The following is an 18,117-nucleotide window of genomic DNA, read 5'->3' on the forward strand; positions in this document are numbered from 1 at the left end:
AATTTGTGTCAGTTTAGGGGTCCTTGACGTGTAAAAGTTTGAGAACCACTGACTTAAGAGACAAAATTAATTCAAAAGTGACATCAAACAAACAACCACTCCATCTTTATCATACAATCTGCAAGTGAAACTGGTGCAAAAGAAGTTAACATTTTTACTAAAAATCAAAATGATTCAATAAAAGTTACCAAATATCTTTTATGCTATTCTGGAAGACAACAAACGCTCTGCCAAGGTCTGTAGTACACTACATTGCAAAATACATAGCGCAGAAATGCATCATGAATGTTTGGGTAATTAATATGATTGAGACCAAACCTACTCTAATGACTCACACAGTACTCCCAAAAATGAGATTTCTCATGACATTTATTCAAATAAACAATACAGTTTATAATTTTGCTAGGATAAAATAATAAGTTTGAACACATAAGAAGCATTTGGGAGAGAATTCCCCAAAGATCTGAAACTGGGGCAAAGGATGTGTTTTGATGATGGCTGACACTTCGGTGTCATCTTCTGACTTGGATCAGTGCCTGTATATTCATGTCCCCTCCAGTCAACCTTGTGAAGACTGTCGTACTGCAGAGACACGAACCAGCATTTACAAGCAGAGAGCTTGACAACCAGAGCAACCACCACACAGAACAATGCGAAACCTGGAGGGGCACTGACATTTCAATGTCGAATCCTCAACCCATGTGCGAAAAATACAGTCTTTAATGCAAAAGCATAACAGCGTTATAAAACAGTCCTACAACCTTTAGAAGTTTGCCCTATATTCCTCATCTGTCTAAGGATCCTGCAAGTCCTTCTGTGTAGCTTGGTTTAAAGCAATGTTCAGTCTCACTGCAAGGCAAGAGATCTCTTCAAAGAGGCATGGACACTATCAGCCCCATGCCCTCCAAGTATTCCCTGCAAGAGTGATGCAAATGCCTGACCCTGTTTGACAGTGATCCAGCCCAATTAGCAGCACTACAAAGCTGTGCTGTCAGTACATTCTATTACCCTCATTCAATCCCCAAGGTGCAAGCTGAGCTTTAAGAGGGCTACCTCAAGCCACGTCGGGAAAGAGAGGGAAAAAAAGAAAAAAAGAGTGAATGTCACTCAGTTTGGCTCTTGCAAATAATTAGTAATGTTTTTAAATGTTAAACACCTCTAAAAACAACTAAGGGGGTACGGCAAAAGGTTAGAATAGAGGGACACAGAGCTGGCGCATTCTACCCACCTTTGAACTGTAAAACTTTTTCTTCTGTTGGCTTTCAAACTCGGCTGTGCACTTTCACTGAGTCCTTTATCTGATCGCTTGGCAACTAGGGGAAATTCTTTCTATCAGTCCTCATTTAGAGTTACTGATAAGGTGTAACTTGTGCACTGCTCTGAAGAGACTGAGGATGATAGGGTGAATGCCTTATTGCCAAAGACCTCCACACTCCCACAATCTATGGAGGGAGTAAACAGACCCAACCTACATGGCAAAAGTACACCTTTTTTAATATTTGTAAAGAATAAATATTTCAAAATTTCAAAATTATGCAAACACGTGCCACTCTTGTTCTTTAACTTCCATGCATATGGACTATTTACAAATTGAAAAATACAGACTTACTATTTTGATCTTTTGTTTTTTCTTCTTTCCCCCCCCCTGAAATGTCTTTGCCCCTTTGCAATCAGCCTATCAACATTCAGCCACCCAGACAAGGATCTCACCACATATTGCAGACATGGCCAGGACAATTAAAGCTGTGTTGAAAACATTTTCACACTAATGGGAAAACAAAAGTCAAAATCAAAACAGAAAAGATTCACAAGCAAAAAACAGGAAAATAAGATAGTTCAGGGGAAGTGTTACAATACAAGCCAAAAGGATGTATTTGTTTAAGATGGATTTTCTGCTTTCTCAAGACTCCACTCTGTTGCTAACAATACTGTAGTACACTTTCTTTTTATTACTCTACCTTTTTATTTAAATATAATTTACTTTGAAGATTTTGTTAAACAAATCCAGGAAAAATGATGCAAAAGTGGTTGGTTTGCCAAAGGAGAGGCGGCAGAAGGCCCGTGCTGCCCTGTTAAATTGCATCAGCGCTCTAGTTTGTCAAGATACTCAAGAGTCCGTTGCATTGGGACGTGTCCTCAATCCTCAATGTACTCCCACAGGTCCTTCTCATAGCCTTCATGCACGTGCTGTAGCAGAACTCTTCGCCTGCTCTCACAGTATCTGTAGACAAGATACATTTGTTAAGAGTCGGAAAATTGTCAAACTAAACAGTAGAAGACAGTGAGGACAATTTTTTTTTCTCTGACCTGTACTTATCTTGTACTTTCTGCTTGATGTCCTGCAAGGAATCCTGGGAGATGTCCCGCTCTAGGTAGCCAGACAGCACCTCAGTGGCATTTTCCAGGTCTGCCTGGTTGTTCTGATGGACCAAAAATCCAATTTGCTCATATTATTCTATGCCATGGTGTAGATTAAAAGACACACATTATTATTTATGACATCCCACAGACTTTGGAGCTTCCTGTCTAAGGCCCTGCTCAGGCTACAGGAAGTTTGGGCCAGTTTCCTCACATTCACCGTCCCAACAATCACGTGACTAATTCAGTCTCAGGCCTTTGTCAGTAGAGTACTTCTGTTGCCAGAGAGGAGAAACTCAAATGAAAATGTGGCCAGAACTGCAAGGGATAATCCATCTTCCAAGGAAAATCGTGGTTGTGCAAAACATAGACCGCATATAAAGATGTGTCAGCGCCACAAAAGTGAAGCCAAAATATCTTGATCGCCCCCTAATGGCTGGCTGCACTTATATATAATAAATCCAATCCCTTCCATCATAACATGGAAGTTCCATGTTAGCGAATGAGACATGAACCAAAATTTAAAAATTTAAAAATCAATATAGACACCAAGTCAAATTTTCCCAAAGATGGTTTGTCATTTTAGGCAGTTCTTATCATGCTGATGTTTGTTCACGTTTGTTTTTCTAAAATGCTATCTGACGTTATAAAAAGGGAGTTTGACGTCATGATTGACGTCTGTGACAGCTGCTCTAAAAACTTCAAAGAGGCAGCAGGACGGCTGAGGGAGCGTGTCCTGCGAGCCATCATCCTACTGCCTGACCCTGCTGTGCAGACTCTGGCTGCAAATCATAACCAAACAACCAACATGGCAGCTCCCATAAGCAATATTATGGCTATATATTTTGGCTTCACTTTTGCAAAGTGGCAACAAGTGGAGACGCATCGTCCATCTTTATATACAGTTTATGGTTCAAAAGTGCTGGAGTGAGTTAATGAGTGAGAAATAGGGGAGAAGATAGGAGGAGGAGGAGGAGGAGAAAGAATGTGTGCGTAAATGAAAGGAGGAGTGGGAGAGACATTTGTGCGGTGTGTAGCTCCCTCTGACAAAATAAGATATTTGTAGTATGACCACTTCTAATCTCACACCAGTGTGTTCATGGCAAAAAATGTTTCCTTTTGTAGTTTCAAAATTAGTACGAATTTCAAAACATGTAATCTGAATCCAGCCTGAGGAAACATGATTCAACTTTGACACAACTGTGAAGTTGCCATCTCCAGTGCAGTTAGAAAAAGGGGTGTCGCAATATACCAGTGTGTGTACATACACACCAAATATGTAAAAAAAATTCAGATATGTTCATTATTTTTCTAACTAATCAGAAAAATTTTGTAATTTAGGAAGATAAAGTTAAATAAAGCCACTTGCTTTACTTGTATCTATGCTTTGTTTTTCTGATAAATATTTCCCCCTCACACTGCTCCTCTCTCACTGAAACTGGGTGTGTTTTTTACTCACGTTCTGGAAACGCCAAAAAGGAACTTGAAATCAGAGAAACCTTTAGAGGCTCTGAGAGTAACTCAACTCACACATGCACCTGGCTTTTTGCCACCAGTATGGCAGACAGACGTAACATAATTCTTACAGGGGAATATGTGGACGAGGTTGATGATGCTGAATCCTACAGTAACTCTATAGGCTGTAAAACCAAAAGACTGGACAAAAAACAGGCTAAACTACAGAGTCTGACTTGATAGAATCTGATTGACATTTTGTTATTAGAGTTAGTTAAATATTTCATGCCATAATAACCGTGTAAGGAGATTTTTTTGATATGGCAGTCCTAGTTAAAAGTTACACAGTAATTAATTTATCATTTAACAGCAATTTATAAAATTTAACACATAACACTGACAGACACTGAAAGCATATTTATATCTAAAAAGAATACTAAAATAGCTCTAGTTATTTATGTCCTGCACCATCTGATCACATTTATAACATATGAGCCAACAATTTCTCTTTTATCATACCTCAAAAATAATGGACTGGTTGTTCTTCTTGAGGTAGAAGGCAAAGACGTAAGTGAACATGAGTGTGGAGCGGCACTGGCACAGCACATCCACAGCCTTCTTCAGGAACTGCACCTCAATCCAGGACATGTTGTGCTGCTGCATCTCCTCCATCTTCTGCTTGACCTGAGCATAGAGCTTGTGCTCAAAGCGCAGGCTCTGCATGTGGTTCATGTAGCGGTTGCAGTAGAACAGGTACCTCTGCAAGGCTGCCCTGGAGCGCTGCAGACAGCATAGAATTAGCATGCTACTGGCTTCAACTGGCACAGTCAACTCAGCAGATACTGAAATGTCAAGGTTTTATTCTGCAGGTGTTTCTGGCAAAACGCCCTCCTCAGTGTGAAACAATCAACTGTGTTTGTCTGAGGTTTAATGGACATTTACTATCTGGTTGACGCAGCAGCAACTGCTCTTTGATTAGTTAGAGTAGATGACATTTTCATAATATTATTAGTAGATGTTTTCCTTGTGGATTATATGACTGCTGTGGTATTTTAGTGAATCGTCGACAGCTTTCAGGATATTCTTGTCTGTGAATGTGCCACCCAGTGCAGTGGGACAGAGGCAATAACTGGTATGCTGCTGCCTCAGCATTATTATTAATGCCAGATACACCTGTGATAAACATGGCTAAATGTTGCACACTGAAGAGAGTCTTGACCAAAAACTTTGGAGATTTTATGCCGTGTTTTAAATCTAATATATCAATTTGATGCTCATTTATTACCTCTTGAGCATCTCTGGCTGCCTTGGCATCATCTTCATTGTAGCGATTGCAGTTGTACCTGAAACATTACAACCAGGGTAGAAACATCAATAATGCTTTCAAGAATAACATAACACAGCTCAATACTAGTTTTTTTAGCTTTCTCAAATAAAATATTTAACATTTCAGATGTAGACATTTAGACATTAAATTGAATGACAGTTTGCATTTGCTGTTACAAGGATATATTTCTGACAAGATAAGGATACACAATGTGATACTTCTATGTGAATTTACTAACTAAACATGTCCACATATTTAAAAGCTTAAACTCTTTTACTAAAGTGAATATATTACAATTTAAAAAAAAAAAAAAAAACCTGGTATGGCATATATTCCCATATGGCAATATACAAAAAGGTCATTCTTCATTCACACTAAAAGCCTTTAGTTCTTACCAGGCTGAGCCATGAGGTTCCCATGGTCCCAGGCAGACCCAGCAGAACTCAGCTTTGCAGTTCTGGTTCCGACAAACCATGTGATTGCAGCCACCATCTTTCTCAATGGTCACATGGCATTTTGGACACTCCTGTCAGTGGTGTAGAATAATCATTACTGCTTATGTTACGGCTTAGACAATGTTTCTCAAAAAACATAAGACAAACCAAATTGAAACAACAGTAAAAACAGAGAGGAAGCAAATTAAAAACAGAAAAACATAAAAGCATGAAGATATTACAATTGTCAGAATCTGGCCAGCATGTTTTTAGGTAGGTCTTTCATAAGTCTACAACTGTGTCCAAATTCACTCCTTCACTTTTCCTTCCTACATAAAACACTAATTGTTACCAGGAAGTCATGAATATGTCACAGACACTGTTTTTTGTTCCACTGTGAAAATTTGAGGGTGCTACATAGCACATAAACTTTCATAACTCATAGTTCAGACAAGTACAATGACTATATACCTCAAGCTGTGTGCTGCTGTATCTGCAGATTGTTTTTGTAAACCTTCTACAGCTGACTAAAAACAACTGTTGTGACATTACTGATCGGGCAGAAGTGAAACTGCATTTTGTAGGATAACTAGACGCTACATTGTTATGTTAAACTGTATACATAATCACATCACATAGGTCTATGTTGGCATATGATGTTAATACAGGTCATTTTTCCACCATTTTACATAAAACAGCTTTTTTCTGCTCAAAATAAGCGAATTTCTGTCTGCTAGGATTTGAAAATTTAGTTCAGCTGACATCCCTGCTTGTGATGTAATAGGCATGACTCCGAGGTCTATTTCATATATCAGCTGCCGCGCCAAATATAAATAGCTGAACACTGGCAAATTGTAGCTTCAGTTTGTCTCTCTCACACACAGCTGCCAGTAGCGTTAGCACGTCTGATAAGAATGTGTGCTACTCAGAGAACTGTGGTTATGCAAATAAGCCAAATATTTACTGCTTTTCTGTGGCAGTAAACACAACAAACTGGCCTGTGTATAACTGACCTATATCGAGAGCTTAACAAGATATTCAGGGATGACAACGGTAACATTAGCTGCGATAAATAGCAGGACGCACACACATACACAATGGAGAGTCCCTCGTGAATGAGCCTTTAGTGACTGTCAAAGCTCCAGCGCACTCTATGTTTTCCAGTGTGGACACGGTGAGTCTGACAGCAGCTGCCCATGGCTGGTCAGCCCTGACCACCAGGTCTACGTGGGTATTCCTGCTACACTAAGTGGGGGGTCAGTCTTAATCCACCCTGGCCGGTGTCCCCTTACCTCCCACGTCACACACAACGTAGCTATAAGGCCATGCCCCCCACAGTCGTTGTCCTGTTGCATTTTTTAAATATCCTGTGATGGAGGGAACTAGCAGAATTTTAGTGTGCAGTTACTCAGTTTCAACCTAGTGAGAGCAAAGCTGCATCACATGTCTTTTTTCAAAGATCAATATGCCCATTAACTTGGTTGTAGCAAAATTCTTAAAAGGAAAAAAGCAAATTGGAACAAATACGTTATCAAATTTAGGAGAAACTTCCCAAGTGGCTGCACAGTCCCTGTTAAAATTTCTGTATGATCAGCGTTTCCACAGTTGATCATTCTTTGTGGCCTGCCAACAGGAACCAGGCTAACGGACCACTTTCATTCTTTACCTTAGTATTTGCAGCAATCCAGTTCGAGGTTTCACTGTCATCATCGCATTTCTTGATCCATTTTCTCAGCCACTATAAAATAATTAAAACAAGGGTAAGAAATAATGGTGTTGACAATGAATGCTGATCGTAACAGAAGTTCACTTAAAATGCTGGAGAAATAGGTCAATATTTTTTAAAGGTATACTATGCAGAAATTGTCAGTTGGTGTTTGTAAACACACTGCATTCAAAGTTGGCCCAATGACAGAGAGCAAGGGAGAGAGCGATAGAGAGAGAGAGAGCAAGAGAAAGGGAAAGAGAGAAAGTGAACATTGTGGTTGAGCGAGCTGGAGAGTGAATGAGACCCAACCTCACACCCTGCGCTGTTATTGGCTAGGGGCTACACACCCACCGCCCAAAGGCCGACGTCCTCACAGCAAAATAATAAGAAAATAAATAACAGGCCGAGGGTGGGGTCTCTTCAGATACACACACTGCCACATACAAAAGTGGGTCATAAGTGATGACTGTGAGGGATTACTTTTGTATGAGTTTAGTTTTTTTAATAAAATCCTGCTTAGTATACTTTTAATAAAGTAAGTTAAAATAATAAAATAATTATCCATTGACTTACCTTACACTTGACGGGATCATGCCAGTTCTCTCCGCAGTTGAAGCTGCAACAACAGGAGGTATAACGAGGTCATTCATATAATCTCTAGACATTACTATCAAATTTACAGAGTCAACATTCAAGTCGGGGAGCAACGATAAGTCGACGTTGTCGAAAAAAATTGATGACTAAATTAGTCGCAGACTAATTTAATTGTCGGTTACGTCATCAGACGTGTTTTTTGGTGCTTTGCGTAGCGGTGAACTCCATCAGTAACAAACAAAAGCAGCTGAACAACACACACTGCAGCATTAAACAATTTAACCCAACTCTGAGGTGAAGAAAATAACTTGTGCTCAGTCTCTCTCACCTCAACAACGCTGTGCCTTCTTAGTGTGTTGTACAGTGATTACCTTCCTGGAGCTAACTGGAGGCTGCTCTCCCTGTGGGAGACTGTGGACACCACACACCACATGTTCTCCAGATTTTGTCACTTTTGTCTCAAAAATCCTTGGAAAATCGTGATATAAAACTGTAGTGTGCTGTAGTACACTACAGTGTACAAGTAATTAATTCATTAATCTAATTTAAGTCTTCACACCACCAAGGTGAAATGGTTTAGTCTTGACTCTTGGTTGACACTGCTGGAGGATGGTAATATTGATTTATAAATGTGTTGTTCTATTTGTGTGTGATATAGGATTTGTGCAGTTTACTTTTATTAGCAATGTTATAATTCATAATAATTAAAAAAACATGTATATACAAAAATTGTTTCTATTCCTTGTATTTCATTTTTCGTATTCATGACTGTATATCATTTTGGTATTTATGGTTGTTATTTCTACCTATCGACCTATATATATGGTGGGTGAAGGGGAATTCATCCAGGGCGCCTTACAAGCTAGAACCACCACTGATCTGATTAGTTGATTAATTGTTTCAACAATCGATGACTAGTTGACTATCAAAATAGTCGTTAGTTGCAGCCCTACATTTAAATACTGTTTTTGGTCATTTCACTTGTATTTTATAACAAAGTTCTCTTACCAGAACTGACGGCCACACTTGCACCTCACCGGCTTGGCATCTGGGTACTGGACTTTGACAACGTGATGGCAGTCTGGTGCAGGGCACCACTTTAACAGTCGATTGCACTTAAAAGGAGTGATGAGAGGTAAAATTACAACTCATAGTTTCATGGATGGACAAAGAAGACACTTGCCACTAGTAGTAAAGTGTACAACTTATAACCTAAATATGATAAATCAAGGTATTTTCCATTTCAACAGACTTAAGGAGAAACAAAATTCTAATGCTTACCTCTACAAAACTATTCGTAATTAAATGCTGGTACTTCAACTTCACTTTTGAATCTGTTATGAGGCGCCTGTAGGAGAAATCAAATCATTTATCAGTCTTCACTTCATAAAATGGGTGACTTTGCTAAAAGCTTCCTTCCTTTATATTTTAGTTTTATTCTGTATAACTAGCAGGAGAAAAAAATAATTTCAAATTACTTTTTTATAGATCAATGCAGTAAAACTGAGGAGACATTACAAAGAGGGTGTTTATTTCTCTGCTGAAAATGTATTAGAAACAACCAACTTCATAATTACAAAACTAAGAGCTTAAGTGCAGACTGCTATCTTAGGGGGAGCAAATACATCTCATGAACTTAAAAATTGACACGGGGAGCATATATTTCTGAGAGTGTTACACTCTGAACTCACTGAAAATACTATCAGGTCTCTCGCTAGCAGGTGAGATCAGAATGTAGGTTAAGACAATTACTGTCAGCTTAAGAGCTGGTGCAAGGGATTAGTGTCCATACTCTGAAACACAGAGGTATATTTCTTTCACTACAGGCCAAACGCCAACATTGTAAAGAAGCTAAAGAAGTCCAATGGGCTAACTAGAAAATCCTACACTTTACAAGTCTTTTTACAGTTTCTGTTTCTGCAAATGCACAAAAAACAAAAGGCGTAAATGAAGTAAGCATGTCTGATTCATCTCAGTTTCTGAATTATGGCCAAGTATATGAAATGACACTTCAAATAGTTTGGCAAGAAACTGGCAAAATCATGTGGGATAATTTTTGGTTTCATGTTCTCAGTGAATCAGTCACATCTATATCAATGACATCAAAACAAATATAAGCACATGTTTATACTCACATGACTGTGTTGTCATCAACCAAAATGTCACAACTATGAGCAGGACAAGAAATGGTCTGAGGAGAACACACAAGGCAAATCATCAGTCAGTCAGCTATTAAAATACTTAACGCTGATCAGTGACTATTCTAAGAGGATCATGCTTACCTGTCCCATTCCTTCTTCTATGATTTTGGTGGTCAGGTAATCTCCCCAACACTGCATGCAGAACTTGTGTCCACACTCCAAACCGGTAAAATACTGTAAAGAGAGGCATCCAATTTGACTTCAAATACAACAAAGAACATCACACCGTCACATGGAAGTATGTGCACTTCTGGTAACCCGACAAGTCAAAGCCCTCATGTTAGAGGCCATTCATCGATAACGTCGCCCAGATTGGACAAAACCATTTTTGTGTCAACTGATTAAAATAACTGATGGATAATTTTGTGTGCTACAAACTCATATTCAGGTCTTTCTGACCTGGGAAAACAACAACTGAACATCATATCTGAACACTAAACCACCTTGCCTTCATCATCTGTATAATCCTTAATCCTTTGTTGAGACAATATACTGTTTCATCAGGATGGGGCACTGCTGTGTGCCTTTAATCTAGATCATTTTGTAGGGATCAGTTTTTACCACGGCATTACGTTTGTTCTGTTGATCCATGTATAGAACCCCTAATCTACCATGCTTGATACTGAAAATAGAAAGTGTAAAATCCATCCCTATCAAGTCTGTCATGAAAAAAGGAACCTAGTTTCAGTGTGTGTGAAAGGAAACATAACGCCCCAACACCAGCTCCCCAAAAGTGAAGCTAAAATACCTCAATCAACCCCTGGGAGCTTGTTACAGTACAGGTCAAAAGTGCCCCTGACAAAGAAAATCAAAGTTCATGTTAAATGAAAACCAAATATGTTTTATCTCATTTTAGGGGGGCGTGTCGTGCGGGCCGTCATCCTGCCACCCAACTCTACTATATAGACTGTCTGCAAATGATGTGACACAAGCAAGAGGGCAGCTCCCAGAAACAAGAGGTTTTGGCTTCACTTTTGCATAGAAGCAGGAAGTGGAGACACGTTGTCCATCTTTATATTCAGCCTATGTTTAGAATGAATGAATGACTTTTCAAAATGATTTTAGTACGACAACAACAGTTGAGTGGAAGTGAGATATGTAGCATTAAGTTGGACTTGCTAGAGAAAGTCTGGAGCAAAAAGTTTGACCATGACCAAACCATTTTGAGACACACTCTGTTGTTTTCAATCTCCTTTTTAAATAGAACAATATTGGTACTAAACTGTTACTATTTTCTGAATTATACAAATTTTTCCAAGACAAAATAATAAATAAGCAGTAAGGCTTATATCAAAGTTACGTAACAATTCCAAAACAATTGTATTTAGTTGTATTCAATTTTTACGTTACACATATTTCTTATTTCTTTACCTGCCATGCCCTCACTCTATTGTAGCATAACAGCAACTAGAAAAGCCACAATCTGGTTGGAGGATGTCCGTTTACAGGGCACAAAGTCTCCTACATCAATATCATGACTGCTGGAGAACTCAGATTTATAAACTTTATCACTTTAAGCCTAAAAAATTAATTAATAAATTTAGACTATTGAACTGACTTAACCAACACACGGTGTGGATTTGCATACAAATATTTATACACATCCTTATAGTGGGTACCTTCCAACAGATGATTACTATAATGATCAAATTTTGTGACGTCAAGTTAGCCATACTTATCCAATCTCTAACTATTGTGTTGGCCAGGACTGTTAACCAGGTCTGAGAGAAAAATCTGGGTTTACACACTTTTTGCCAAACCTGATAAAAATCTGTGACAAAGCTTCAGTTAGAGATCCCTTTACAATCCACAAGTCAAAATGAGCCTCTCTCTATCATAAGACAACAACTTTGACCTGAGCACACAGTCAGCTGGTTTATGTCACTCACAGAGTTGGGGAAGTTCAGATAGCAGATCTGACACGGCATGTCCTGTGCAGATGATCGTGTGTTGATTGGTGGACGGATCCGAGGTTTCTTACTGGGATTAATGACATGACACTCAGAGAAAAGCTTGTCCAGGTTACCATCAAAATACCTGTGTATAAATTGAGACAGAAAAAAGGAGTCAGAACAGTCATGAGCTCTTCCAGAAACTCAATTAAGGTACTTATTGTTATCTGGCACATGCTAATGGTGGCAAAGGAACACTGTGCTTCAGAGATACTCACCTCTCCATTAGTTTTTCTTTATCCCAGTTGAAGTGACTGAGAAGGATGCGTGTTATTGTTGCAGGATTCTAGAGAAACGAGAAAATGGTTGGTCAGAGATATCCCAGATTTTACATTTAACTACTTTTTTAAAGTCTTCACTATAGCAACGTATAATTAGGCCTATTATTGACGGAAAGGCTCTTAATAACTAATTTTAACAATCCAATTACAAGTTACAATCTCTTTGGTGGACTGCCAGACAGCTTTATGGTCAAGTATTCTAATCAAAATAGTCCCAGATTCAATATTTCTCACTTATATTCCTATTTAAAGCCAACCTATGTCTGTTAGTGGCTAAACATATATGAAACCTTTACTGGCAGATAAATACAACATCACCACAAACTACTTATTAATTATCATTAAGTTAAGTGAACCCTAACCCTCTCTGACACCATCAGACACCATACTCTCACCTCATTAATTAAAGGTTTGTCAATCCTGAATTCTGCTTAAAATGGAAACAAAACCAAATGGAAGTTTTCCATTAAATCCTTTTTTGTCAATTTGATTTTGCATGTTTATGTGCAACATGCATCCGACAATGTTAATGTGACTGGACGCTGCTCCTTACTATACAACACTGCCATATCGGTGATGGCATGGTGAACACAGGTAGGTCATAAGACACTTATGTACACTATTCTTTATGTCCTTTCTGACTTAAACTTGATCTTAAGCAGAAACAGGAAGATAAATATTTTTGTAGTCGCCATTACCATTTCAATTAAAATCCATAATAGTGAAAGTTGAATTAATGATCTGAAGCAGCTGAAGTCACCAACTGTGACAAATGTCTGAAATACAGATGTGCGACAAATCAAAGTAAAACCAACAAAAAGTCTTAAACCCTTTCTGACACGCACCCCTATATGTTAACCTGGTGGCTATTTAACATGACAGTTGAGTGTCAAGGTCACATTTACCTCAAAGTCATGACGCCAGTCTTACTAGATCAGATCCGGTGATATTTCATCAACAACCATTGTATTAGATTTCTTCCATTAGGGGGAAAAAAACTTTCCCTCAGTTAAAAAAACCTGTACAACCACAACAATAATCTGACCAGCACACTCTACATGGTCTCAATTTTCATTCATGCCAACTGGCTACACAGACGAACACAGATGAATATCCAGTGAAACGTGGTCCTCACTGAATGAAGGAAAAATTTAAAAAGGAAAAACCTGCTATGAATGATTTCTTAAAACTAGGTCACCTGAGGTGTGCAATTATTTTGGAAATTTGTGCCCTACTAGTGTAGACTCCCCATACCCCTGCTAAGAGGGAATCCTACAACAACCACACAGCACTGAGCACATCATGTATAATCAAACCGACTGTCTCTACTGACTGTCTCATGGCCGGATTTTCTTCCATATACCAATATTTTAAAGGATTTATTTTAGTGTCTGCTTTTACCTTGCCTCGCCAGTGTAACATGGTAGATGGGAGTGTTTTAGGAGACGTACATTTTACCATGCTGGTAGGCACCACTACAGAAAATGCAGAAGTAGTTTGTAGTCTGAGGCAGGTCTCCAAACTTTTGCTGGCAAATGAGCGAGGAGCTCTGGGTGCAGGCAATGGAGAGGGAAGTTAAACATTGTTAATTTGCATGTACTACCCACACTGTAATGAAACAACGCTGGTTGAAAATCAGTAAAGTTTCCTTTAATATTTGTGTACTGTCAGACTTCATTAAGCTATTCGCTCTTGAATAATTAACTTTGATATTGATGAAAAAATGCATCAGCAGATTCACTTTGAGAGTCGGGGGTCCTTCGTGTTTACGATGGCCATTAATTAAGGCTTCAACAACAAAATAAGTTTAATAATCGACTACTGATGCAGCATGATGCATGATGTGAAAGAACACAACACAGTCTTCATCCTCCTCATCAAAAAAAAGGTTTTATTAAAGTGTGGGGTCACCAAGGGCCGCCAGAACAGTTTCAGTGTACAAACTTCACGAGTCAATATAGTGACGCCCACAGACTGAACTGACAATGTTTTTTCTGTAAGTTCTGGGCTCGTGGAGCAACACAAATACTGCGCTCTATTCTACACACTTGACTTAAACGTGGCATGCGAGTACACAAACCAAGAGGAACAGCTGCTTACAATAATAACTTGAGACACTTTATGTTAGCTGTTCTTTGTCATGCCGAGAGAAAACCCGCTCAGTGTCACGATTTGCTATGTTTGTGCTGTCCAATGGTTACATTAGACATTGTGAAGCGAAATTAGATGCAAATTAGACGTTAAGATTAAAACTGATTTAGTCTGATTATTGGTGTGTCTGGACGAGTTGATAATGTTTCAGGAGAAAAACATTCGTGGTTAACTACAATGAAACTAAATGATTCCTTTTCAATAAGGGATAAGAGGATTTGACAGGAAAAGAACTGTACTTCCGGTTAAAATTTAAAGTCTGTGCTTTGACTGGTATGATGAAATCAAACAATTTTCAAAAGTCACCTAACTCTACTCACCTATCCACTCCTACTCTGCAGTAATAAACTAATCTCCATAATGCAAACACCAAAAGATGCAGTTGGTTCATGAAGTCTGAAAAAAATGTTCATCTTTTGCTGTCTGAACGGTACATTGTTCTAAAAAAATAAAAAAAATAAAATCACTTTCTGAGGCTACTGAGAGAGGCTACCACACTGATGTGCACCAAATGTCACTATGGTTACAGGCATTGAATGGTCTCCCTAGAATACCTGGATATATGATGCAAGACAAGCACAAAGAAGTGTAATACAAACACAGTTTGTACATTATATGCTAAACTGCATGAAAATAAACATTTTACATAACATGGGATGTAAAATGAGAATGATGGTGCACGTTTAGTACATTATGGTACATTGCAGTTGTTCTTCTGTTTCAGGAAAGCCTTTGGGAATTGTTTTCTGCTATTACAAGATTAGATAAGGGATTTGTCTCCATGTACCTGTTCATACACACAATAGTGATTTCACTTCTTCCTGATGTAATAAGGGGTTTGAATCACAGCGTAATTCATGATACAGTAACATTACAATATGGTATTCAAGTCAGCGTATCACAATACAAGAGACTTCATAATGTTATACAACAAGAAAGTATGTTACATTATGTCTTTAACTGGAGGGAAACTTTTTCTCTGAAATGGACATTCATGCTCATGTGAGATTCATATAGCTGCATTCACATTTATGCTGTCACCAAAATGTTAAACAGACATTAGCAGGCAAAAAAGCCGAGCTACCACAAAGCCTAACAGTTCCTGAATAAAACATCTGCAATTAAAGTGGGGCACACCTCAAGAGAACAAACTGTGATAATGGTAACAATGTGTTGGTGTGGTATGATGAAAAAGTATGACCATACACGCAGGTGCTGGTTCATTAGGCACGCCTACCTTATCTAAAACTAATGCAGTCTAAAACAACTGTCATGCAATAACTCCTACCTTCATGGAGATCGTCATGTTCAGTTTCTATTGTTTTAGATAGGTATTGATTAAAGTGTACGCTAATCAAAGGCTGTATTCTGTGGAGCTGTAGAACTACAAAGAGTTATAGTGAGGGGTGTTACTGAGATTTGTTCTACCCTCACAAATGGGATGAACTATATATCAATGACACCTATAAGTGTATTCATGGAGGACAATGATCATGCAAGTTTTGCTTGTCATGTCTCTCTGAGGTTTGCTGTGCAATTTTCAACATTCTTTAAAAAGTCCCAACAAATGAAAGAAAATCCATCAGTCACTGGTAACTTTACCCCTAAAGCGTCTTCAGGGGCCAGGCAAAACCAGTCACTCTTGACATTTGAAGGCACAGTCACTAGAGATACTTACAAGAAAAATAAATTAAAGTGAACTATACACAGTCCACATTTAAAACCTAAAAAAAAAAAAAAAAATCAAGAACACAGATGCATGAATATCTTTAATGGGGGCACCATGTAAGTTGCTTCTGCCATGCGGCTATACGTTACTTTAAACACACTGCTAATATGCCACATAACCATTTAAGGTTTTATGTTTGATTATAGTAACAATCAAAAACGATTCAGAATATACAGTGGTTTACCACTATGCCATAAAAACGTAGATGGCCACTTTCCATTTTATTCTGTACCCAAGAGTAGCTAGCGTTAAGTGAAAGGAAATGGAGGCCCAAGTTAAGCCGAAAAGGCTTCACTGAGTTTCCCCCTGAAATTCATAGCTGTAGCCAGATTTTAAAAAATGTCTTCGTGTGATCCCATCAAACTATTTAAAAAAAAAGTCATGATAAGATAGCTTGTTAACGTTATCCAATTAAGTAACCTAGCATGTAACTTGTTATCCAAGTCGATGACCAAGCCTTTCGTCCAACACTGAGATAACGTTATCGCTAATGTTATTTTATAAATTGTGTGAGGTTAAGTTTAAACTACTGAGTTGAAACACTTCCTGTCGTGTAAAAGTTGACAGTTTGCTGATTATTGAACAACAGACGTTACACCAGCACGGTGCTAACGTTAGGGTAACGGTTACAGTTTGCTAGTTAGCGAGCTGGCTAACTTGCAAGCTAACGTTAGCTTAGCAACCGTTGCTGCCAACTTCTCAATGGGGATTAGACTACTTCCTGGAACAAAATCAGTATGGAAATTGGCACTTTGGTATATTAAAAAAAACTACGTTGTCCTTATCTTTATATCTAAGTTACTGCAACGCACACGGCAAAGTCGAGAAAACACGAGAATAAATGTTTGTGTTAATCTTTTCCCCTCTTGTTCCCTCCTGAAACTGTCAACTTCCAGCAAGTAAACCACTCCTATGAAGCTAACGGCTAAGCTAACGTTCACGGCCTGTTTACGCTTGATCCGAGCCCGGACCCCGGTCTTTCCTGACTTTGACATACCAAAATACCTACCTGGATGACCTCGTTGACCTCCCTGATGCACTCCACCATATGCTGGAGGATCTGCTCGGCGGTCAAAACCTCGAAACGGTAGTCCTCCTCCTCTTCTTCGCCAGGACCGTGGCCACCTCCGCCGGTCTCGCCGCACTCATCTCGCTCCCCACCGGCCACCACGGGATCGACCAACTCCACCTCTCCGAGCTCCAGGGTGTCGTCCTCGGGCTCCTCTTCGGCGCTGTCCTCGCTACATTCCTCTTCTTCGTCGTCGTATTCATAGTTATAACCCTCGTCTGAGTCCATTCCTAGGGTGGTTATCAACTTGTGACAAGCACACCTAAAGGTCTACAGTGTGCGGAATGTTGATTGCGGGAACAATACGAGCACCAAAATTATCCGAGCCTGTTTTTCAGCTGCAGCGAAAATAACAACAAAACGTCGCCGCTGCTAAGCCAACAAAGAGACACAGCGTCACCCACTGACGACGGCCTTACGTCAGATGGACTGAACAAGAAAATGCAAAAAAAAAGAAAGAAAGAAAGAAAATTAATTCCAACTTATTTAAATGAAAAACTTTTGCTTTTACGCGAGTGTATTTCAAAACGATTATTTAAATAAAAAAATACACAAAATTAATTATTATGCGTCTCATTTAAACGAAGTTATCAGCTAAAACACGTCCCCCTCATAAAATGTAGGCAAGGCCAAAGGTTTAAAAAAAAAAAAAAAAAAAAAGACAGTCAACTGGCGAGCTAGACAGATATTTTGACTGTAAAATGTTCTCTGCTCCAAAGCCTTTTATTGTCATGGTAACATTTTTGTTCACCACAGTTTAGTACTATTAATTTATTTATAGCAGTAATCAATTATGCTGTTTCTTCAGCTGAATAATACGTTACCGCAAACTGAATTATTATTAATTATTATTAAGAG

General features: G+C 38.8%; 1 protein-coding gene across 1 annotated transcript; it reads right to left on the minus strand.

Annotated features, from left to right (window-relative positions):
* Window positions 1–351: 351 nt before the first annotated feature.
* arih1 (ariadne ubiquitin-conjugating enzyme E2 binding protein homolog 1 (Drosophila)) lies at window positions 352–17,635 on the minus strand. The gene is made up of 14 exons (XM_053319752.1): window positions 17,200–17,635; window positions 12,248–12,315; window positions 11,967–12,114; window positions 10,159–10,251; window positions 10,012–10,067; window positions 9,158–9,224; window positions 8,885–8,991; window positions 7,856–7,898; window positions 7,241–7,312; window positions 5,536–5,666; window positions 5,099–5,156; window positions 4,333–4,593; window positions 2,308–2,420; window positions 352–2,221 (listed from the first exon to the last, which is right to left on the minus strand). Exons 1-14 carry the CDS (start codon window positions 17,485–17,487, stop codon window positions 2,137–2,139), a joined length of 1,590 nt encoding a protein of 529 aa, XP_053175727.1. The 5' UTR covers window positions 17,488–17,635; the 3' UTR covers window positions 352–2,136.
* Window positions 17,636–18,117: the final 482 nt, after the last annotated feature.

This window comes from Scomber japonicus, chromosome 5, assembly GCF_027409825.1.
Source record: "Scomber japonicus isolate fScoJap1 chromosome 5, fScoJap1.pri, whole genome shotgun sequence".
Classification (NCBI taxonomy): Eukaryota; Metazoa; Chordata; class Actinopteri; order Scombriformes; family Scombridae; genus Scomber; species Scomber japonicus.

What these genes read in the sequence shown, in the direction of transcription:
- arih1 (XM_053319752.1), bottom strand. Translation starts at nt 17,487, where the DNA reads ATGGACTCAGACGAGGGTTATAACTATGAATACGACGACGAAGAAGAG. An exon ending in AAGTGTGGCCGTCAGTTCTG is followed by an intron (nt 7,899 to 8,884) that starts GTAAGAGAACTT and finishes CTGTTGTTGCAG; the next exon opens with CTTCAACTGCGGAGAGAACT. An exon ending in AAAGTACAAGATAAGTACAG is followed by an intron (nt 2,222 to 2,307) that starts GTCAGAGAAAAA and finishes TCTTGTCTACAG; the next exon opens with ATACTGTGAGAGCAGGCGAA.